Source organism: Nannobrachium achirus (genome assembly GCF_963921795.1).
Source record: "Nannobrachium achirus genome assembly, chromosome: 13".
Classification (NCBI taxonomy): Eukaryota; Metazoa; Chordata; class Actinopteri; order Myctophiformes; family Myctophidae; genus Nannobrachium; species Nannobrachium achirus.
Genome location: NC_137833.1, coordinates 34,532,097 through 34,555,244, shown reverse-complemented (window position 1 = coordinate 34,555,244; position 23,148 = coordinate 34,532,097). Strand labels below are relative to the sequence as shown.

Here is a 23,148-nt window from a genome sequence, read left to right as displayed (position 1 = left end):
GCTTTATTAAAGCACCAATCACTGATTTCATATAGGCTAGTAAAATGAGAAGGTAAATCAAGGGAGGTTTGAGGGAGAGACACACCATACCAGTAGCCTTTGGTTGAACCCTGCTAGTGACCTGAGGCCCCAACAAGCTCATATTAAAACCCTTCAAATGTCAACAAGTCATAATCCTAAACCCTCTCAACACAAACTCTCAAACTCTCTCAAACTCACACACACACACACACACACACACACACACACACACACACACACAGTGTCCTTTAGTCAGCCTGGAGGGCCAGTATTGTGTATTGTGTCCAGAAATCTTAATCCGTGGCAGGAAACAAGCACCTCTAAAACCCCAAACAACAGCCTCGCAAAACAGCCCTCCGATGACAAGTAGCCACGGTCAGCTTAAAACCGGCGAGGTCGACAGGTCAGAGTTCACAAAGTGCACAGTAATCAAGCCTGCCATGTTATTGTTTGAAAGGAACCCTTAATGTTCTAAATACAAATCGACAGTGGTTCCTTTCTTGTGACAGGGCAGCAGTTACAAGCCCTGCAAAGATGGAATTCAAATGTGTTCAAATTTGACTTGATTCTTCGATGTACCAAGAGAGTATAATAAACGGTCTATAAAGTGGTAACATCTACGTAAGACAAAACAAGTGTAGTTCATAAGAAGAGAAGGTCATACAGTATGAAACGTATACAAAATGGAATTACTTTCTCCTATCAAAGCTGCTCACAAATGTGTCACCACACTTCAGATAAACAAAAATATAATTTTTGAAGTGGAGATGCATGGCAGTAAGCGTTTTTTATTTGAGTAGACATTAGCAGAAGTGGACCCTTTTTTCCCAAAACATCTTCGCCTTCCTGCCTTCCTTATCGTCAACTTAAGAAACAAGGTATTGTTCAAATACGGGGAGTGGGGATGTGGCAGAAAGAAAATAGCCTGGGGAGTGGGTCATGATTTTGAAGGGGGGGTGGCATCAGTTTTAAGCTGAGTCCACACATTTTGGAGGCGGTGGGCTAATCCAGCCAGGCGTTTTAGCCTGCTATTCAGGAGGACAAGGACCCCTAGGATTTGGGCTTGTCCACACCTCAGGGGTGGGGGCGATTACAAAGATGGTCAAAAAGGTGGGTGTTGGGATGTGATCTTGTGTGTGTGTGTGTGTGTGTGTGTGTGTGTGTGTGTGTGTGTGTGTGTGTGCGCAGTGGATGTATCATGTGGGGTGTACAAATATGTGTGTGTGTGTGTGTGTGTGTGCGTGCGTGCGTGCGTGCGTGCGTGCGTGCGTGCGTGCGTGCGTGTGTGCACGCCTAGAGGGTTTCTTTCTCTCTGTTCCCCCCTGCTACATACCCCAGGGCTCTGACAGGGTCACCTCTGGGGCTTTCAAAGCCTCCTCTCAACCAATCCTAATTGATCTCACGCATTACTTGCCCCAAATCTCTCCCCCAAAGTCTCTGACAGAGAGACAGAGACAGAGAGACACACAGGGAGAGAGGGAGGGAGGGAGGGAGGTGACTGGCTCATTGTCTGAGGAAGGTGTTCCCCTTGCACCACTCCAGTGACTCTCCACACACACACACACACACGCACACGCACACACACACACACACACACACACACACACACACACACAAGGCAAGTCTCTCCTATTCTCTCCTCAGTCCTCCCCTTCCCTCTCCTCTCCTCCTCTACTCCAGCTGTGCTAATCCACTGGCCAGGTCAGGAACTCAGTTACCCATCTGGCCATGCACACCTCCAGCTGAGAGAAGTGGGGTAATGGATGGGTGGAAGAGAGGAGGAGACGGAGCTGCTGAGAGGGGGAGGATGGAGGAAGTGGGCGGGTTGTGAAAATGTGTTAGGGCTGGAAAATAGGAAGGAAAAGAAAGATTTGGGGGGAGAGATGGGAACATAGTTATCTGAACATGAGAATACACTGGAGAGCTCCACTGTCCCAGAGAGAGCACACGACCGTCTCTCCCTTTCCTCAGATCTCTAAATTAAAACAAAAAGAAATCCATTCTGGTCTGTCCTCATGTAGGGGGGGGTTTAATCCCTTCCAGTGGGATGCTGCTGCTGCTGTGAAGTCATGACCTATACGCCTTAATCAGAGTTTGTGCCATGGACAGCCCCTAGCCATGGCCTTCGCCTCTGACCCATGACTTCCATGGAGTCATCTGGTTGGTTAAAGACCACCTATGACCTTTGCCTGAACAAATCATATGCTTGCCAAGAACGACTGCCAGACAAAGCGTCTATAACAAAAGGGAAAGAACCTTGTCCATGCACGGTGTGAGTGAATTGATTTGTTTCCAAAGAGCAGGCCTGTAAGGCCAAACCAATATCATTTTAAGGACAGGTTGATGTTTTTCTGTGGTTAAAGTAAGAGTTAAATAGATCTACATTCTGATAGAAATCATTGTGCATAGAGTGTTTGTTAAGGTGCCTCCACACCAAAAATACTACAGGAGACTCTTTCTAAGTGTTCACAGACTGCAAAGAACTGCAAAGAACTGCAAAGAACTGCAAAAAACGAAGTACATTTTTTTCCAGCCGACTGCACGCCGACTGTAGTTACTGTACGCAGTTGTGCGCATGTCACTGTGTTGCCAGGTCTGCTTGTTATAAGCGACTTTGATCCTGTTTTCTTATAATGTTGCTAGTTGTGGGTTACTTTTGTTTGGGCTTGTTTCTGAAGTGTAGTTGCTTATTTGGCCTGGCTTTCAACATTCTTTTAGAAAATAGCTAATGTAATAGAGCTCAATAGGTGAAACTGGTTGTTTTCTTTTGGGCTTGTTTTCATAGACTTGGTCGCTTGTTTCACTCACAGAATCTGGCAACCGGACAGGGGAAGCGGAGATTTTTACTCTGTGCAGTGTTTTTTTTCTGCTCTTACCAATACAACACACATCACTATTACTAGCGTTGCTTTGATTAGTATAGGAAATTGAGAGTTGAGATTGTGAATATGCTATTTAGTAAAAATGTGCGACGGGAAAATGTCTCTGGCTCATTTTGGCTTGGTTTTGCAGCAGTAGCAAACTAATGGTCCATTCTACAACTCCCTCAATCCTACCAACGGCCAGGGGCGACTCAACAAAACTGAGCAAGTCCAGTCTTCCAGTTTTCCGTCGATACTGGTCGATAGTGTTCCCGACCCGCTGCCGAAAACCTGTCGATGAGCTCCCTGTCGACAACCGACGCTTTCCGCCTTCTTCCGCCGCCGATTCGTGGACGAATTGGTTTGGTTAAAAGTGCACTTTAAGTACTGTAGCAGGGGTCTCCCCGCCTCTCCAGCTCTTTAACTATCAGCAAGTACATTTTCAGGTCAAGATACCAATGTCATCCAATCAGGAGAGAGAACTCCTAAATAAGTCAAATCATCGTGGTATGTATGCAGATAATGTATGATATTATATGCATTCTGCAAAGAGAATCTTCTTAAGAGTCACAAGCAGTGCAGAAAAAACAGGGGAGAATAAACAGCAGTACAGTTTTTTCCACACGAGTGTAGTCCATTTCACTGCTAACCCCAACAGTTGGTCTTATGGGAGGGTGTAGACAAGCACGTATCTCCTCCTATACAAATGTATCTGCCAGACACTTTTCTCTTGACAGTGAGGAGCTATGTGACCCATAGGTCAGGAGCCTATCTCCTGTATCCTTAGCGTGAGGCCGCTTGATGTACAAGTACACCCCCTGGACATGATGGACACTAATCCAACTCTTAATGCTGAGTGAGTACCAAGCAGGGAGCCACTGGCCAGAGCTTAGATCGGGCCTAAAAAAAGTGAGCCCGGCCCAACCCACCCCACAGAACGGAAGCCCGAGCTCGGCCCAAAGCCCGATACATAATTGACAATTGGAGACCGACACAGCCCGCAGCCCGACATTATAAACAAGCTTAATTGCTGCAGCAGCCTTTTTTCTCATATGGTGATTTGTTAAGAACAGAGTCCTTTTCCAACTGTCTTTATATAGACCTATATATAAGACATTGTAGCAAGTACCGTGCTAATTATGGAACAAATAAACATCGGAGCCTATTCTTCAATCAATCAAAAAGCCTTGCTGGAAAACACAGCTGACGGCCACCGCTAAATCAGGCAGCAGGCGCACAGGCTATTATAGCTACAACGTTCACACAACGTCTATTATGATTATTAGGATACAAAAAGTGCCTGTGGACTGTTTCAACGATGTCCTCCACTCTGCTCTGCTCGACCAGCGCTGGCAGCGCATGCATGCACACGCCACAGCAGCCAGCCACACACACACACACACACACACACACACACACACACAGCACGGTCACACACACACTCACGCTCAACTGTCAAGTTGCGCAACAGCGCAGCGGTGCAGCCATAGAGTTATGAGCGCGCAGTTTACACAGTCACAGAGACATCATGATACTGCGCTGCGCTTGCCTACCGGATTATAAAAGCCCGACCCGACCCATAGCCCGTCATATACATGGAAATTTGAGCCCGGCCCAGCCCGCGCCGACCCGTCGGGTCCCGTCGGGCTCGGCCTGAATTTCTAAGCTACTAATTTCATAGTATTTGGTATGACTCTGCCAGGGATTGAAATCCTACCTCCCATGGTCAAGGCCAATTCATAGTCCAGACATAGAATACACAGTTCAGACTACATAGTTCAGACTCCACTAGGGTCCACACTGACTGAAATGATGCAATAGCGGAACTCAGCATATATGTCCACCTTGGTACAGTATGTCCGCACAAAGCTCAAGCTCACAGCCAAAAGCAGTTATTTAGGGAAAGTCCTGTTCTGGCGAAGCCCGAACTGGCGAAGTGGGGATTTGTCTCCTACCGTAGCGATCTGGCGAATCGATTGTCCACGACACTGCAAGCGGCGCGAAGGCCAGCGGACCTTGGTCCTGCTCTTCGCCCCCGAGCGCCGCAGGCGCGAGTGGCCGCGAAGAGCGGGCCAGGGCCGCGCGGCCGGCGGAGCGCCGCGCGAGTTACGAAGCCGTGGTGAATGCAATCGTTATATTTATGCCCAGGCCGTAAGGCCTGGGCAATCGCACGATAAACGCCCTGTCCAGAAGACGTTCGCCAGATCGCTACGGTATCGGACATTTCCCCACTTCGCCAGTTCGGGCTTCGCCTAAAAGGTACGTGCCCGTTATTTAAACCTCACCAGAACCGGAGGGACAGGAGTATTGTAAATTGGCTAGTTCTGGTCCATATCCTCATGGAATTCAATGCGTATCCCATAGCCCTGAAGAAACAATTGCTCCGCGATTATTAATTCACAAAACTGATGTAGTAGCCATTGACCAATTTGACAAATATTCAGGAATTGGCCTTGCCTGGCCTGCTGGTAGCATGCTCATTAAATGTGATGCTGAATGCCTAGTAGTTGCGGGATTAGCTGCCAACAGACACACATAAGCAATTGCAATAATATCTCTGCCTGCCTGGTAGAGATAATAAAAGGTCGAACAGTATTGTACTCACAGACATTGCCGGTGTTATCAAAGCTGGTGAGGACTTCGTCCACCCTGAGAGGCCCCAGGTTGTCTCTAAAAGACACACAAAATATGGAAGTTTCAACCATAGCCAAGAGGAATACTAGACATCAGTCTCTCATAGCCAGTACATCCAGATATGAAGGACCACCCACAGTCTTTGCATTGGTTCTGCAATGCAATTATTTTAATTTGAATGACACCTCACGTATTGGTAGTCGGAGATGTCCAATTGTCTGCCTATGCAAGACTAAACTCTGACTGGCTGGGAGCGACTGTTTTTAAATGTGCAGTGTAATAAACAGTAAAATCCTCATCTTTAATTCAACTCTAGTGTAAAAATGTACAATAGCATATACATTTTTGTGGAGATTAAATTAACACAGGATTTTTACTGTGTTGGATGTTTAAAGTCAGTAAACCTTGCTCTTTGTCAGTTTTCTAACATTCATCAGTCACAAAACATCTTATGAAAGTGTGTGTGTGTGTGTGTGTGTGTGTGTGTGTGTGTGCGTGCGTGCGTGCGTGCGTGCGTGCGTGCGTGCTTGCGTGCGTGCGTGCGTGCGTGTACCTGAGGAAGGCACTGTACTCTGGAAAGGAGACACTTCGATACTCCACCCACTGGCCGTCTGAGGGGTCACAGGGGTAATTGGTCACAACCCTTGACCTTGTGAAAAGGTCAAAGGAGGAAAACCTGCGGACGGACACCTGCTTGATCTCTGGATTGTCCACTTGCTTCTTACGCAGCACCTGAGAAAGAGAGAGAAGTGGGATGGAACAATGCAGGCACAACACTCGTAATGGTCAATAACTCGCCTCTGCCAACTCAGAGCCGTCTGAGTTGCATCTTACCAATAGGATGTGAATCAGTTATGAAAATTCCATCGTTATCAGTATGGAGTCTAAGAGAAAGGCCATCCTTGACATCAGCATCGATCACAAATTTAAGTACACCAAGTACATTTGACAAAGTGGCAAAATATAATGAGTGTGTAGGGCATGAGAATGTGTTGGTCCAGCTGACAGCTTGGCCCATCGAAGTGCTGCTTGTGGTGTTGTTGAGAACCACAGTATGTCTGCATGCAGCATTCTCAAGAACCGTCTTATCACTTCCACACTCAACACTAACTGAGGTCCTCAGCAGTACACCCATCAAGTGTAATGGTGAATCCAATGAACAGTTATCAAGATATGTGAACGTCGTCGACAGCCATACACATACAGACAGACAGTCAGACAGACAGACAGACAGACAGACAGACAGACAGACAGACAGACAGACAGACAGACAGACAGACAGACAGACAGACAGACAGACAGACAGACAGACAGACAGACAGACAGACAGGTATGGAGTAGTCTTGCGTAGCCACTAGCCAACTATACTGTACTATGACAGAGGCAACAGTCTGGCTCGTGAGACTAATGTATGGAGGGATCCTTGCATTGTTAGATGCTAGTACCCTCACATCTGTTACTTTCCATCACAAAGCATAATCCTTCCTTATAGAAGCTATACATAAAACACAAAAAAAAACATTGGGGTTGGTTGAACCTGATCTTACCTGAAATCTATCTACCCACTGAAAGCCAACAAGACTGCACCTCTCTACACAGGACATCTGTGATCAAACACAGCGAGAAACAGGAGTCGTGGCTTCCTGGTGCCATTTGAAAGAGATTAGATCGTACTTTTTGTTTGGTCTCTGAAACTGATCCTGACACCTCTCTCTTACCATTGGACACCTGGAAACATCCGTAAATCAACTCATATTGTTGTTGTCTTTGACAAGACTTGATGAGATTATAAGTACAAGGACATTGTGTTTCATCATACCTTGGTGCAAAACAATGATAGTTAAAATGATTCATTAAAACACATTGCTCTCCTGACAAGACAAAAAGCCCCATGGAAATCATGCATTATGTAATCTCAGAGGAGAGAAGGCACACTGAATATAGCTTGGCCTAGTTTTTCCTGACAGCTAGCGAAAGTGTGCCAGTGAAAATGCCCATGTAAGGAGAAAAAGCAAAGACCTGTTGCTACAGCCTACAGTTACAGTACCCCGTCTCCTGGTTGTAATTTTTGTCGTGGCATATATAATTGGTGGAATTTGTAGTAAAACATAAATGATAAATGTTAATAATATATTTCTGGAAATGAAATCAGGATAAATATTCCTCAGAGATATATTGCTGTCAGACTAGTCTAGACAGTACAATCCGCAGTGTTCTTCAATGTGTGACTCCGTGTGACTGTGACATGACACCAGCACTTTCATAAAAAACTCTAGGCTAGTTAAGCGGCATTTCGATTTGCACAAAAGCACGTTATTATTATCAGACGTTGTACTTGTCTTGTACCTGTCGCAGCAGGGTCCATCTCGCCCGGGCCACATCAGCACCAGAGGTTGCGGGAGGAGAGTTCGCAGCATCACCGGTGGCATCTTGATCGTTCTCCCCGTTTTCGGGCGGAGAAGAAGCCGGTTCATTTTTATCTTCAGTCCCTGACAACAATGCCCCGTCCATGCTATAAACGGGACAAGAAACAACCAAAAAACGGTGGCGTGAAAGTGTAAACAAAAATAATCTCTATCTCTATCTCTCTCTCTCTCTCTCTCTTTCTACGTTTTTGTCTTTCTTTTCTCGTTCTAAGCAGCAGCAGCAGCAGCAGCAGCAGTAGTAGTGGTGGTATGCGGTCGAATGGAAAAGGGTTTTCTTGCTGCTGAATGAAAGCCCGAATATTCCTCCTCCTCCAGTGCGAACAACAACACCTGCAACCTGTTACCGAGATTACATTACATTCACCCCATTTACCGACCGCTGTGTGTACCATAGATATCTATGGTGTGTACAATGTGCTACTTCCGCAGACGCTTATTTGTCATCCCAGACAGCGCAATACACTGCCGATATAATCGTTCGGAGTCCTCCCGTTTACAGTCTAGTCTGGTGCAGCTCTGGGTGGGATTACTTGTGTCTCGCAGTGGTGGTTGAGCGTCACGAACACGGCAGCGCGTTGCGTTTGTTTAGGAATCCCTGCACGTGTGTGTTTGTGTGCAGTGTGTTGGTTGGTGAGGTTACCCCGCTGCTGTCACTGTTCTATTACCGTTTATTACGTTTTAATAGGAACCCGTGCATTCATTTACAGGAATGCTAAAATGGATATATAGACAGACAGTGCAGAGTTGTTCTCTGAAGAAAGCTGTTTGCAACCTGTGACTTTCTTTAGGCTAGCCTATGTATCTCTTATCTTAGTTATCTATTTGAATGGCATGTTTTATAGTTCAGCTATATGAATGTCATTAATGGCCCTCTCCGCCTCTTCTGTCCGTCTGTTTACTCGTTGTGGTAAACCGCCGTGGTCACGACGTGCAGGGCTCTTGCTCTTGTCCTCCACACGTTCGTACAATGTGGTAAGGCTGTTGTGTTGTGTTGTGTTGTGTTGTGTTGTGTTGTGTATGTGTTGTGTTGTGTTGTGTGTGTTGTGCTGTGTAGTTACACAGCAGTGGGGTGTTTTTGATTGATTGATTGAAGAATTTATTAGAAGTTTGCAATAGAAAAAAGTACAGTTTCATGACAGTACAAATCACTGGTACAAGGTCAACTAAAAGGAGATCCTAGCTAAGCCGAGGCTTATTTCCACAGGAACCACACTTTAAGTATCTCATATAACATTGAAAGACAGACGGATAGAACATAGTACTTTATCTAGGATAATATCAGTTTCAAAAGCATAACATCAAAATACAGAGGCAGAAAAAAGAATAATAGAAAAGGGGGGGGGCATGGGGGCTTAGTCTATTTACAAGTCACGGGTAGCAGCTGTCTGAAGGTGACTTTGTGTGTTGTGTTATTACTAACTAACACTACACACCCTTATTGCGACCGTAGGTCGCAGATTAGTAGACTATGTGAACGGTCACAGCTTGTCCGTATGTATGTATCTCTGTCACGCCTGACTGTGGTTCTATGGGTTTGTCGCTCTGACATCACATGCTCTGATATCAGGGGAACCACTAAACAGAATGGGATTGCCGCTCTGACATCACACTCTGTCTTCACTGTGATGGCACACTAACATAATCCCTTTTATGCCCAGATATGGAGTTCCCTGATGTCATCAATATTAAGCCCATATCTAACAGGACTTCATATGGGAATGCCCAATATGGAGGCCACATCGGCCACGTATCACACTAACATAATCCATTCCATGGCGAAGACAGCCCATATCTGTGTGGCTGGTTCTACAGACAGGGATCTCCATGTATGGGCATAAAAGGGTATGATGTCAGATGTCATAGACGTCATAGGACTTTCAAATAACAAATAACTGAGTTAGCATGTTTGGGCTCTCACAGATATCTCCATATACTGTACATGGATCTCCATATATGGGTACCAGGGGCTCTCCATATATGGGTAACTGGTCCGATATACATCACTGGCCAGATGGCCAAGATGTGCTGTGCTGTGCTGATACACAGTGGTAAGGGTGTTGTTGTTGTTATGTTGTGTTCCTACACAATACACAGTGGATGTACATACATTCTCACATAATACACAGTGAGTGGATGTACACACAATCTCACAAAGGGTGTTGTGTACACGTTCTTACACAGTGGTAACAGGGTGTTGTGTTTGCTAACAGAGTGTAAGTTTACACAGGAAATGTTTAAACTTTAAACTTTATAGCCAGATCATTTGTTCATGTATTATGCAGGTGTGTTTCTAATTACGAGCGTGACAAAAGTTAACCAATCTTGTACAGGCCACAGGTCCGCTCTGGGAGCGGATATTGATGAAATGGAGCCTCAGTGCCAGAATGAATGGTGAATGTGAAAGATAGCTGTCTGTCAGAGAAGAGCTAGTACATTCAGGTCTGTTTTGTCTGTTATTGGCACTGCTGTGCTCTACGTAGACTCAGAATACACTAGTCCAGCAGCAGTACACAGTACAATCCTCAGCACCAATGTAACCTCTTATACCCCAGATGGTTGACAGGAGTCCCTTAGCGCTCTACACTAATGTATTTTCTGTTTCCTATTGTGGGGAAAGCTTTAGCTGAAAATAGCTGACAAGTCACTGCGACACGTTGTAGATTGGCTATTTTCAGGGAAAGCTTTCCCTAAATACGGATAGTGGGGTTTAAGTGGTTAACTCTAACACATTTGTACACTCTCATGAACACATAGGACTGAACACTGCTTAGGGACATTTTGCAAAAGGTCAGAACAAAAATATAAGACGTCACATTCCTCCTGAACAGTTGTTCTCACTCATACACTAAACTCAGTGCCAAATAAAACATGCATTTATTGATTAATTATTTAATTATTCATCATTCATTAATTGTATTCATTAATTAGTTATTATTTATTTATTTTTCAGGGTCCTTCTGACTCATCGGTGGTTAGTCAGAGCTCTGGACTAGAGAGGTACAGGAACCTCCAGAAGAGATTCACCAGGAGACTGAGGGCAACGTACAACAGGTTCTCCCATCCACCGGATCGTGCCGTTGTAAGGCTGCACCCAGTTCATTACCATTGTGTCTTCTTTATGGGCTGTATGGAGCAGCTGCATGAAAGATAACAATAACATTATGCTTCAAAGTCTCAACTCTTTCAAAGCATTCAAACATTTACACTTACATATACTTACGTTGTCTGCATTCACCCTTGACTTTATCCCGAGCTCGCTCCAAATAATAACAAGATTTAGAGCTATTAGTGCTCAGAGAATGTTCCTATGGTCTAAGACATGGGTCTTCACCAGGGGGTCCTCAGAGTTACTACAGAGGGTCCTCCAAATCTTTGAGTGATAGAAAGTTTTTCTCCTTTTTTATATTAACCACTTGAACCCTAGTGTCCATATTCTGAGAACTTTAGCCAAAAAAATTGCAGATCTACAAGCTTGTATTTTTAGCAAAGAGGTTTGGTGTAGAGGGGAAAAATAGCAGACAAAGTACAGAGAGAGAGTTTATTACGTATTGACTGTAAAATATCTGAAAACACAAATTGACATGAATCCAAAATACAGTGACGATCGTGCTGTCAAACGATGAAACTATATGGAATCTATGATAAGATTGTGGGCCTGTGGGGGTCCCTGCTTCATCTCTCTCTCAACTAAGGGGTCCTTGGCCTGAAAACGTTGAAGACCACTGGTCTAAGATAGTCTACTGTAGACAGAGGCTATGGATAAAGGTGCTGTATAAATGCACCATTTACCATTTATATCCTGTTTACTTAAACACTCAACCGCTGGCGATGTTGTGTACATGTGGGTACAGGTATCTACAGGCCTCCACATACTTTAAAACAGCAGGGGTTGGCAGTTACAGGGACTATACACCTACTTTTGGTTAGATGTGTCACACACCATTAAAACCTGATTTTGCCTTTTTACTTACACAGAAATGACATACAGGAGCTGCCATTGTTTATGAACATGTCTCTATTTGAGCTTGAGTGAGATTCAATGTAACTATGGTTCAATAGGATTTCTCTTTTCTCAGGTTTGTGGCCGTCACTATGTGTACTTTGTGAAAGGTGATGGCCTCTACAGAATGGACAGCAGACACAGTCAGTACAAAACAATTCTAAAACTGAGCTACAGGGAATGAATAAGTCATTGACTCTTGTTACTGTAACTTAGTAGCTTTTTTGTGTGCTCACATTCTACATTCTAAAACCAGTGATTCTTCCATCATTTAAAGAAAAATTACACTTGTGTTGGTTACCTTGCCATAAATAGTACAACTTCTCCCTTGTTATTGTTTAAATTAACATTCAGCTGAAGCTTAGCAGTCTGCTCAGAGAGTGGGCGGGTCTAGGGGCTGGAGCCAGGCTAAAAAACCTTCAACCCAGAAACCAATTTTATATTGTGCAGACTTGTTGTTATTGGTCACAAATATTGACTGAATGGTCTGGACCTGCACCTTGAATAACAATCTTATCCTTAAATTGAGTGAGTACAGTGTATAGCAGGGGTCTTCAACAGGGGGTCCGGGACCCCTAGGGGGTCCTCAGAGTTACTACAGGGGGTCCTCCAAATCTTTGTGTGATAGAAACCTTTTTTTCCTTAATCACTTGAACCGTAGTGTCCATATTCTGACAACTTTAGCCAAAAATAGCAGATCTACACCTCGCAGCGCAAGGCGTTGTGAGCTTGTAGATCGGATATTTTAGGCAAAGAGGTTTAGTGTAGAGGGAGAAAAGAGCAGACCAAGTACAGAGTGAAAGGTCAGTGGTTAAATATCTGAAAACACAAATTGTCATGAATCCAAAATACACTGATGATTGTGCCGTTAAACAATGAAACAATATGGAATCTATGGGTTGTGGGGGTCCCTGCTTCATCTCTCTCTCGACTATGAGGTCCTTGGCCTGAAAACGTTGAAGACCCCTGGTGTATAGGATTGTAAGGATATCATAGTGTGCAAGTATTAAATCGCAGAACCTTCTCGTAGTTGTACATCCTTATATGTTGACTGCTGCTTCACACTATTAAGAGAATTCAGTGGTAAATGGGTCTGTTTGCTCCCTTGGTGTTAAGATGAGCCTGAGCCAGAGGAAGTGCTGTATCTGGGACAGTGCTCCAGTGGGACAGAGGGAAACAGAGAAGAGGAGTGGACCATCCAGAGAGTACGGCTGTCCCCACAGGAGAAACACCTTGCTGTCACACTCAAGACTCCTCACAGAGAGGAGCCAAGGTGCAGTAGAATCCAATAGAGCACAAGCTTGCTTTATTAATTGTGGGCTCGCCTGAAAGGCGAGACCATTATGTTATCTTCATTATTTATAGAGTGAGTTCCGTCGCGTGAGTTCCGTCGCAGACAGTAAAAGGCAGGGGCCTTAGCCAATGAGGTGCAATTGAGGTGTGGAAAATCTGGGAGTGGTGTTAGCTGGAGTATTGGTTGAGCTTCACATGTAGCACGCTGTAGAATATAGTCACGAGCGAGCCCACACTGTTTCGGAGGAACAGCATCTCTAGTTTCATGTTATAATGGGATTCAATGGGTCTCTGATTGGGCTGAAAATAGTTTGTAATCTTAATTTATCTCCACTGCATAGGTAATTAGCCATGCATGTTATACCAGAGCCCTGTTAGTCAGCATTACCTGCTTCCACCTCTCACGGCGAGGACATAGGGTTGGATTTTGAGAGGCAATTATTCTTTTTTTGGCACCTCAGTGGGTCACCAAGTGCACATACCATATACAGTAAAGAAAGCTCCGGTCCTTCCTTCTTCTTGCATGCAGCTGACCCTGGTTTGAATCTGCTCAAGGCACATACAGCATGTGATCAAGGTATATGCACTGCCCTGTGAGACACCGCGTCCGCCTCCTTATAATAGATCTTTTTTGCAATTTGTTACTGTATGAAACTTTTTTTTTATTACTATTATTAAATACAACATTTTGTATTTTTTTCTTTGGTTATTGTAATTGATTATCAGGTTGGTCCTGACTCCTGACCCCAGGCCCCCCTGTCATGTGCATTAAAAAATGCACATGACAGGGGGATCATGGAATCATTTACTGCCCTCCCCTCAGGCGCAGGACAAGGTGAAGGGTGGATTCTTTCTGGATATTGTAGTCAGAAAGGGTGCGTCCATCTTCCAATTGCTTGCCAGCAAAGATTAGTCTCTGCTGGTCGGGGGGAATTCCTTCCTTGTCTTGGATCTTGGCTTTGACATTCTCAATGTTATCACTTGCCTCAACCTCCAAGGTGATGGTCTTGCCAGTGAGTGTCTTGACGAAGATCTGCATTCCTCCCCTCAGACGCAGCACAAGATGGAGGGTGGATTCTTTCTGGATATTGTAGTCAGAAAGGGTGCGTCCATCTTCCAATTGCTTGCCAGCAAAGATTAGTCTCTGCTGGTCGGGGGGAATTCCTTCCTTGTCTTGGATCTTGGCTTTGACATTCTCAATGTTATCACTTGCCTCAACCTCCAAGGTGATGGTCTTGCCAGTGAGTGTCTTGACGAAGATCTGCATTCCTCCCCTCAGACGCAGCACAAGATGGAGGGTGGATTCTTTCTGGATATTGTAGTCAGAAAGGGTGCGTCCATCTTCCAATTGCTTGCCAGCAAAGATTAGTCTCTGCTGGTCGGGGGGAATTCCTTCCTTGTCTTGGATCTTGGCTTTGACATTCTCAATGTTATCACTTGCCTCAACCTCCAAGGTGATGGTCTTGCCAGTGAGTGTCTTGACGAAGATCTGCATTCCTCCCCTCAGACGCAGCACAAGATGGAGGGTGGATTCTTTCTGGATGTTGTAGTCAGACAGGGTACGTCCATCTTCTAGTTGCTTACCAGCGAAGATCAATCTCTGCTGGTCAGGGGGAATTCCTTCCTTGTCTTGGATCTTGGCTTTGACATTCTCAATGTTATCACTTGCCTCAACCTCCAAGGTGATGGTCTTGCCAGTGAGTGTCTTCACGAAAATCTGCATGTTTGCGGAATATTAACTGCTATCTGTATACTTTAATCTTAGCTTCTCAGTATTCTGCTCTCAGCAACCAACACTCTGCAAACTGCACTGGATGCATGAACATACCTTCTCTTATATTGACAGTGATGTCACAGTTATGTCACAGTTCACTATGTCACTAAGCTCCAACATCTGGCTTTGTCCGTATGCTCAGGGTCACAGTGGCTTCAAATCCTGCTCTCTTCAAAAATAGCGCTGGCCACTCAAAATTTCAAGATGGCGGCCCCCAAAATCCAAGATGTCCGCCCAAAAATGTTGTTTTTCCTTCATAACTCGAATTGCATTCATTTTAACTCATTCGTAGTTTACGGCCGAGGAGCCCGAAGATTTTTCTATGTCTTTCACAGCTGGCTTCTCCTACCTGTTAATGCGGGCGCTCATCCAATTCCCATCGTGCGCGATCGGACACTGCTATGCATCGTGTGTTCGCGTATTCCATCAGCTTCTCAAATCCGTTGAAATTTTGAAAATTGATCAATCCGTTCTCCATCTGTAAGCCGTGGTGTTTATACAGAAAGCTAACGGGACAAAATAGAGGACAGACCATCCGCTTCCGGTTTAGGGTCTCAATGTTAAGTGGTCCGCTCAATAATGTGTCCGTGTAGAAACCGATCACGGAGCATTAGTTCCGGCCTATTTTAGTTCCGCTTCGATAAAAAACATTTTTTAATTAAGTTTATTAAATCTTCGGGTTCCTCGGGCATGGCAGGGAAGGGGGTACAAAGGGGTATTTTTTTGGCAGCATATGAGTTAAGACCCATACATGTATTGAAGTTGAATATAAAGATGGGCATTGCGGATGTTTTGGTACCAAGTCCATGTCTGTATCTATTATGGTTCTTGAGATACAGCATATACTCAGAGCAGATTAATGGCTAATTTCATACAAATCGTTCATTTGTAATGCAAGCATGAAATTTGGTACAAATACTCTCTAAGGGCCACTCTTATAGAAAAAGGCACTGGCCACTCAAAATTCCAAGATGGTGACCTTTTTTTCAAAATGGAAGCCACCTTCTCAGAGGAGATCTTGATATAATAAGAATAAGAATCGTTCACTTTGTGATACAAGGATGACATTTGGCACATTTACTCTGTAAGGGCCACTCTTATGAAAAAAGGCACTGGCCACTGAATCATTTGTTTCTTTTTCAAAATTTGCCTTTAATCTGCTCCGACTATATGCTGTATCTCAAGAACCGTAATATATACAGACATGTACTTGGTACCAAAACATCCGCAATATCCATCGTTATATTCAACTTGAATACATATATGTGTCTTAAAATGAATGCAACTCGAGTTATAAAGGAAAAACAACATTTTTGGAAAGACATCTTGGATTTCGGGGGCTGCCATATTGGAATTTTGCGTGGCCAGCACCTTTTTCCATAAGAGTGGCCCTTACAGAGTAAATGTGCCAAATGTCATCCTTGTATCACAAAGTGAACGATTCTTATTCTTATTATATCAAGATCTCCTCTGAAAAGGTGGCTTCCATTTTGAAAAAAAAAGGTCACCATCTTGGAATTTTGAGTGGCCAGCGCCTTTTTCTATAAGAGTGGCCCTTAGAGAGTATTTGCGCTAAATTTCATGCTTGCATCAAAGTGAACGATTCTTATGAAATTTGCCATTAATCTGCTCTGACTATATGCTGTATCTCAAGAACCGTAATAGATATAGACATGTACTTGGTACTAAAACATCCGCAATATCCATCTTTATATTCAACTTCAATACATATATGGGTCTTAAAATTAATGCAACTCGAGTTATAAAGGAAAAACAAGATTTTTGGACAGACATCTTGGATTTCGGGGGCCGCCATATTGGAATTTTGCGTGGCCAGCGCTATTTTTGAAAAGAGAGGGATTTGAAGAGTATATGTACCAAGTTTCACGCTTGTATCACAAAGTGAACGATTCTGATGAAATGACCCATTAATCTGCTGGGCTATAGATCTTTGTGCCCATACATGGTGTTCCATGCAAGCAGTGTTGTTTTTGGCAGGCATTTTAGATTTAGTCTTAGTCTTAGTCTTTTTGACGAAATGCTTATTAGTTTTAGTCAGATTTTAGTCATTTATATCCTTGATAGTTTTAGTCTAGTTTTAGTCGACTAGAACTCGAAATGTTTTAGTCAAGTTTTAGTCGACGAACCCACACAAAGGTTTTAGTCCAGTTTTAAGTCAATAGTTTTAGTAAAAAAGAAAAATGTGTCTTTAAATAAATAAATTAAGTATTAGACATTGGAATCAAAGTTGACAGGTGCAATTGAATTCATAATGTATAGGCTAATGACAAGTGTATATTACACCTGCCCCATCCTATTTATATGCACAGTTCACACAGGAGTAATATAATAAAAGAATACGGTATCCATGGCCACTAGCACTTGCTTTTGCTGTCTGTACTGTACACACACACACACACACACACACACACACACACACACACACACACACACACACACACACACACACACACACACACACACACACGGTACTGTTGAGCTCCAAGGATTTACATGTGACGTCACAGTCATACGCGACGTCGGCGGCCGCTGACAGGAAACAAACAACCCCTACGTCACTAACGTGGCCTTTGAGAATAGCACCGTTCGCTATCGCGTACCGTTCTCCGCATCCAGCGGAAAAAAGTTTGCATGCTTTACAACAAACAATCCAATTAATTTACGTCTGCTTAAACAAGCCAACATTAGCCTGAAGCTTAGCGCCAGATGTTATAGAAAACGTTGAGGAGGGATTAGTAAGAAAGTGACCACGGCGGGTCCAGTTGTCAATGGGAAAGGAAATCAACTTCTCTTCTCTTCTCAGCAAAGCAAATGATTATGATTTGTTAAAAGGCTCGTGGCGTCATCTTACCGGATTGGAATAGCAGTGCTCCGTGATACTGTAAGTAAGCCTGCATTATTTCCTGGGTTGTAAAATAGATCCATATCGTGTCTTCTTTTCCGACGACCAAATCTATTAATTGATGTTGACGCTGCTGCCGCGAGGCAGATACAGGGTCTTTACTCAATCAGATGATTAGCTTTCATTTGCAAATAGAAACTTAGTAACATTCCCAGCTGTAATGTGTGCAACTTCTGACCACAACAAACAACACGTGCGTTCCTGCCGACATCCCAGCCAATCACAGAGCCTGTTGCTATATGCGTCCTAGAACGTTCCATATGATTGGCCACTACTCCTCCATTGAAACAACTACTATAATATATTGCAGCTTTTCATGCATGTCTATCTGGTCTATCGTCCGATAGACCAGATGTTCGTCTCGTCTTCGTTACGTCAACGAAAACACACATTCGTCTCGTCATATTTTCGTCAGACTTATGTTTAGCTCGTTACGTTAACGGCACGTCATCGTCGTGAAAAAAAGGGGCGTCAACGAAATCATTTTCGTTAACGTCTCGTCAACAAAAACAACACTGCATGCAAGCCCACACTGTTTCGTAGGAACAGTATTTCTAGTTCAGTTTGCTACTTTTAATCAGCATGGATGATCATGCATGCTGGCACACTGAAACATCTAACTGAAAGCTGCCTTTAGTCTGCTGTCAGAGGGGTCAATTCCCAAGCAATGATAGATATATTTTAATCAATAATTCAACTAAATCATCTCTTCTCTACCTTGTTTTTTCTTCATCATGTTTTTTCCCCTTCCTTTTTTTGAGTGTTATAAAGGAGGTATGTGTTGATTTGTGCAACTTAAGACGTTTAGAGAGAACATGAGAAACATTTTAAATGTTTAGTCAGAGCTATAAATGCTTTCAGATGTAATGTTTGAGATTTCTTCTTTGTCTGCCATATTTGATGTTGTAATAGTTATTGAGTCAGTCACTTACCAGGTGTGTAGTGGTAAAGCTAGAAGAAGGACCATCTCCTCGGTTGGACCCCTTGCAAAACATACTCACTTTGGACAAGGTCTTCAGCTTTGGTAAGACACAGTGACACTGTTTATACCTGGTTCCAAAATAAGATTGTTTTCTTATTCCACAACAGTTGCATATGGTTTTAAAATGTTGTGGCTCTATAGCAACTGGCACACTGTAACCTTCTCCCTGTTTACACAGAAAATTAAGTTTGATTTCAGCTCGAGATATCTTAGTGTAAAGGCCTGAAAAGGCCTGAAACCTGATATTTGGTTTAAAAAGTGTCTACATGCTGAGCTGGTACATTAAGCCATTTTTTATAGCAAACCATAGCATCAGCCACAGTAGAAATGCTGAATTTGAGTGTGCGTGTGTGTGTGTGTGTGCGCGCGCGCGCGCGTGTGCGTGCGTGTGTGTATGTGCTCAGAGTGGGCCACAGATGAGGTTCTGTTTTACACCAGTCAGGAGGGTTTACGCTGCAGCAGAGTGTTTCGTCTGGACCTGACCTCGAATGGAATGAGAACCAGCCTGGTATATGAGGACACACAACCACAGTAAGCATTGGCACGTCCAGGATGTGTGTGGCTGTAGCCGTGAGTTCTTCAGCTCTCCACATATAGGAAAATGTGCCAGCTTGCACAAAAGGCTATTTTGACAGAGCTCCTAATAGAGACGACCTGTTTTGGGTGTTTTTGGGTCAGAGAATAAATAATGACGTTGTAGTATCAGGAGTGCGGCAAATTGATGTTTATCGCTACTTTCTCTGACCCAGTCACTGTTTTGTTCAAGGTTCTTCCCTTCTCTCTTTCCCTCTGTCTCTCTATTCACCCACAGTGTGTTTGTGGAAGTGTGTCTATCCAGAGACAGGCATTTAATAACCATCAACAGCAACAGCAAGACCAGTTCGGAGGTGTGGCTTATTGATGTCAAAACACCCACTTTAGAGGCCCGTCCGGTTCAACCACGTCTACCAGAACTCCTGTACCACGTAGAGCACTGGAGGGGGTGGCTGGTCATACTGGCCAACACAGGCCTTGGACACGAGTATCAGGTATTGTACTTTATGTATACACATGCTACATACAGTTCACACCACGTGGAACCCCCAACTTAGTTGGCTAGTTCAGGGGTCTTCAACATTGCGTTTTGAAGACCCAAACGCGTTTGAAGACTCAAACGCGTTCTAAATCAGGGTGAACCAATCGGGTGCCTCTGTGCCTATGACATCATGGACAAATCAACAGAATCAAAGTGTTTCATTGGTCTAGCTAACTCATGTCATCATCATTAGTGACATATATTTTTTTCAATGGCTGTTTATTTGTATTTTAAACTTGTATTACCTGCCTATCATTTATAACCTGTGAAATTATCCACAGTCTGTCTAAAAGTGTGGTTATTTTCTCTGCTTATGGGTGATATTCATTTATTACAATTTTGAAATTCAAATTCATTGGTCTGTTCAGTTTGGTCAATTCATGATCAAGTAAGCATTTGATTGGACACCATGTTTATTTTCTCCGGCCTAAAGGGTGAACCAATCGGGTGCCTCCGTGTCTATGACATCGTTTTTATGACGTATTTTCTCCGGCCTAAACGCGTTCTAAATCAGGGTGAACAAGTGTTTCATTGGTCTAGCTAACTCATGTCATCATCATTAGTGACATCATAATTTTGGTAAAAAAAAGCGGAACATAGGAGCAGTTTGCACCGCTCAAAAAAGAACAAAAAAAAACGTTTCTATCACCCAAAGATTTGGAGGACCCCCTGTAGTAGAGTCTGAGGACCCCCTAGGGGTCCCGGACCCCCTGTTGAAGACCCATGGACTTATATATTAGTTAATACAAGATCCATACAGTCAGGGGTTATTGTGGGCTCGCCTATAAGGCGAGCACACTTTAGATATTGTCATTATTTATTTATTGTGGGCTCGCCTATAAGGCGAGCACACTTTAGATATTGTCATTATTTATTTATTCCTAGATCAAGTTCTCCTCAAAACTTCGGTTCCTTTCTACTCCTACATACTTAGTGAGAAAATGAAAATAAAAACATCAATGTGTTCAGTTTACAGTGGCGAAGTGTGCTATTATTTATTATAGCAATCGGCCAAATGGTGGCGCTGTAGGAAGCCTTCGAAAGTGCGATCTTTGAACAGGTATAGCTCATGCTGTGTTATACATACAGCCATGAAACCTGTATACACTTATGCGTCTCCTCATGCCGAACAACTTTTACCCTCTAACTTTTTACCTCTGACCTTTAGGTCTCCCACAATTCGGAATTATATGAAAAACAGTAAAAATCTATCTCCTCCTGGGATTTTCGCGTCAAGTGCACAAAACTTTTTTCACATGAACTTTGGACCAATACCTATACAGTCTATGTGGTGAGAAGTTTGTACGTTAAACCATTAATTTTTAATAATTCAATTCATATTGCGATTTTATGCAAATTATTATTCTGCCTCTAAATCAAACATGCAAAGTGTTACGTTCATGGCATTTGGCAAACATGTAGAGGTTTAGTCCAAATATCACTGAAACCAATCTTATTCCAATTGGCCAAAGGGGGGCGCTATACGAAGCGTTTGAAAATTCAAACTTCAAACGGGCATAAGTCTTGACTCGTTTCGTTTGAAGACATGCAACTTGTTACACACGTGCTTTGACTCAAGCGGAAGACATCTGTGTCGTTGTTAAGTAAGCTCCGCCCTTAGACTTTCCGCCAATTTGAGCAGTTTGTAAAACGCGTAAACCCGCTTTTATTCTGAAATTTTCGCGTCACGTGCACAAAACTTTTTTTACGTGAACTTTGGACCGATATCTAAAGATCTGTCAGATCGGATTTCTTTAAAATTGAAACATGCTTTTTTAAATAATTCAATGAATATTGCATTTTTATGCAAATTATTCTTCTGCCTCTAAATCATACATACAAAGTAGCATGTTCATGGCATTTGGCAAAGATGTAGAGTGTTATTCCAAATATCACTAAAACCAATCATACCCCAATTGGCCAAAGGGGGGCGCTATATCATTTTGAGCAGTTTGTGAAACGCTTAAAACCGTTTTTATTCTAGGATTTCTTTTTAGCAATTTGCATGAAACATTCTACACGCAATCTAAGGACCTTTATCTAACATGCCTATGAAGTGCATACAATAAAATAATAAAATAATAATAATAAATATAGCTGCAAGCAGCGATAAAGTGGCCAAAGCCAAAAACACCTCAAATCATGAACACAGCCTGGGATGTTCGTGAAATCTTGCAAGCACATTCCCAATAGGTCAAGAAACAGATACCACCCTTCTATCATTGGCCTGTTATAGCGCCACCAGCGGGTCAACTTTTGCATAACATTTTTGGAAAAAATGGACCAATCTTTGACGTCAGTAACGTCAAAGAGAGCACTGCCTGCGATCTTGACATTTTGTACTTTTATAGCCATTGTTTTCTGGCTAGAAGCGAGCCCACAATTGTTTCGAAGGAACAATATTTTCTAGTTTATTAAGTGTGCCTATGCATTTGCATGGGCAGACTATTGTAATCGCTCATATTTATTTATTTAGGTCTTTCTTTCTTTCTTTCTGTCCATACTTTTCCCCAAAGTTTGGCACGCTACTCCTCCCACAGTTTTTGCACCACACACTCGCGCCATATGTCAAATCGACCGGCTTACTCGGGAATGGTGTGCTATTAACTTGCTAAGAGAAAGGTTCTATAGTTTAATTGATATTAATTTATTAGTTAATTAATTTTCCCCATTGACTTAGAATGGGAATCGCAAAAACTCACATTCAATTATTTTTCTCTCGCAAACCATAGGGGCTACAGTTTCAAGACTTGGGGAGGAGGTTCATAATGATTTCAAGGATTAAATAAAAAATAATAGTGTCATTTGGCCTCATGGTGGCGCTATAACATTCCACTTTACGTTTTGGCCTGTAACTCTAGAACCGTAGCTCGGAAAATTAAAATTATTTTTTCCCTGGATTCAGTGGGTCATGACGCATCTCCCGAAATAGGCCACGCCCATTTGCGCCAGGATAGATTTTCCGCCATCTTGAATTTTCTCCAAAACACACTTTTTGCTCCTTTTCCTACATATTTTCTTCAAATGTCAAAAATGTCTTCTTGTCAAAATTGACTCTGTCAATTCTAGTTGTGGGCTCGCCAGTACCTGGCGAGCACACTTTAGATATTGTCATTATTTATTTATTTATTTATCTAGTAAGTAGACGGGATTTTCGGT

General features: G+C 43.1%; 2 protein-coding genes across 2 annotated transcripts in view; one reads left to right on the top strand and one right to left on the bottom strand.

The window, feature by feature from the left end:
• Positions 1 to 8,320, bottom strand: part of camkmt (calmodulin-lysine N-methyltransferase) — a 167,892-nt gene extending 159,572 nt beyond the window's left edge. The window contains exons 1-3 of the mRNA XM_080741114.1: positions 7,863 to 8,320; positions 6,070 to 6,248; positions 5,488 to 5,552 (exon numbers count right to left, since the gene is read on the bottom strand). Of these exons, the coding sequence (XP_080597240.1) occupies positions 5,488 to 5,552; positions 6,070 to 6,248; positions 7,863 to 8,027 (409 nt within the window). The 5' untranslated portion in view covers positions 8,028 to 8,320. The remainder of the gene's footprint in view (positions 1 to 5,487; positions 5,553 to 6,069; positions 6,249 to 7,862) is intronic.
• Positions 8,321 to 12,057: 3,737 nt separating this feature from the next.
• Positions 12,058 to 23,148, top strand: part of prepl (prolyl endopeptidase like) — a 38,268-nt gene continuing 27,177 nt past the window's right edge. Inside the window, exons 1-5 of the mRNA XM_080739865.1 lie at positions 12,058 to 12,085; positions 13,059 to 13,215; positions 18,868 to 18,956; positions 19,319 to 19,445; positions 19,726 to 19,942. Coding sequence (XP_080595991.1) covers positions 12,070 to 12,085; positions 13,059 to 13,215; positions 18,868 to 18,956; positions 19,319 to 19,445; positions 19,726 to 19,942 — 606 coding nt within the window. The 5' untranslated portion in view covers positions 12,058 to 12,069. The remainder of the gene's footprint in view (positions 12,086 to 13,058; positions 13,216 to 18,867; positions 18,957 to 19,318; positions 19,446 to 19,725; positions 19,943 to 23,148) is intronic.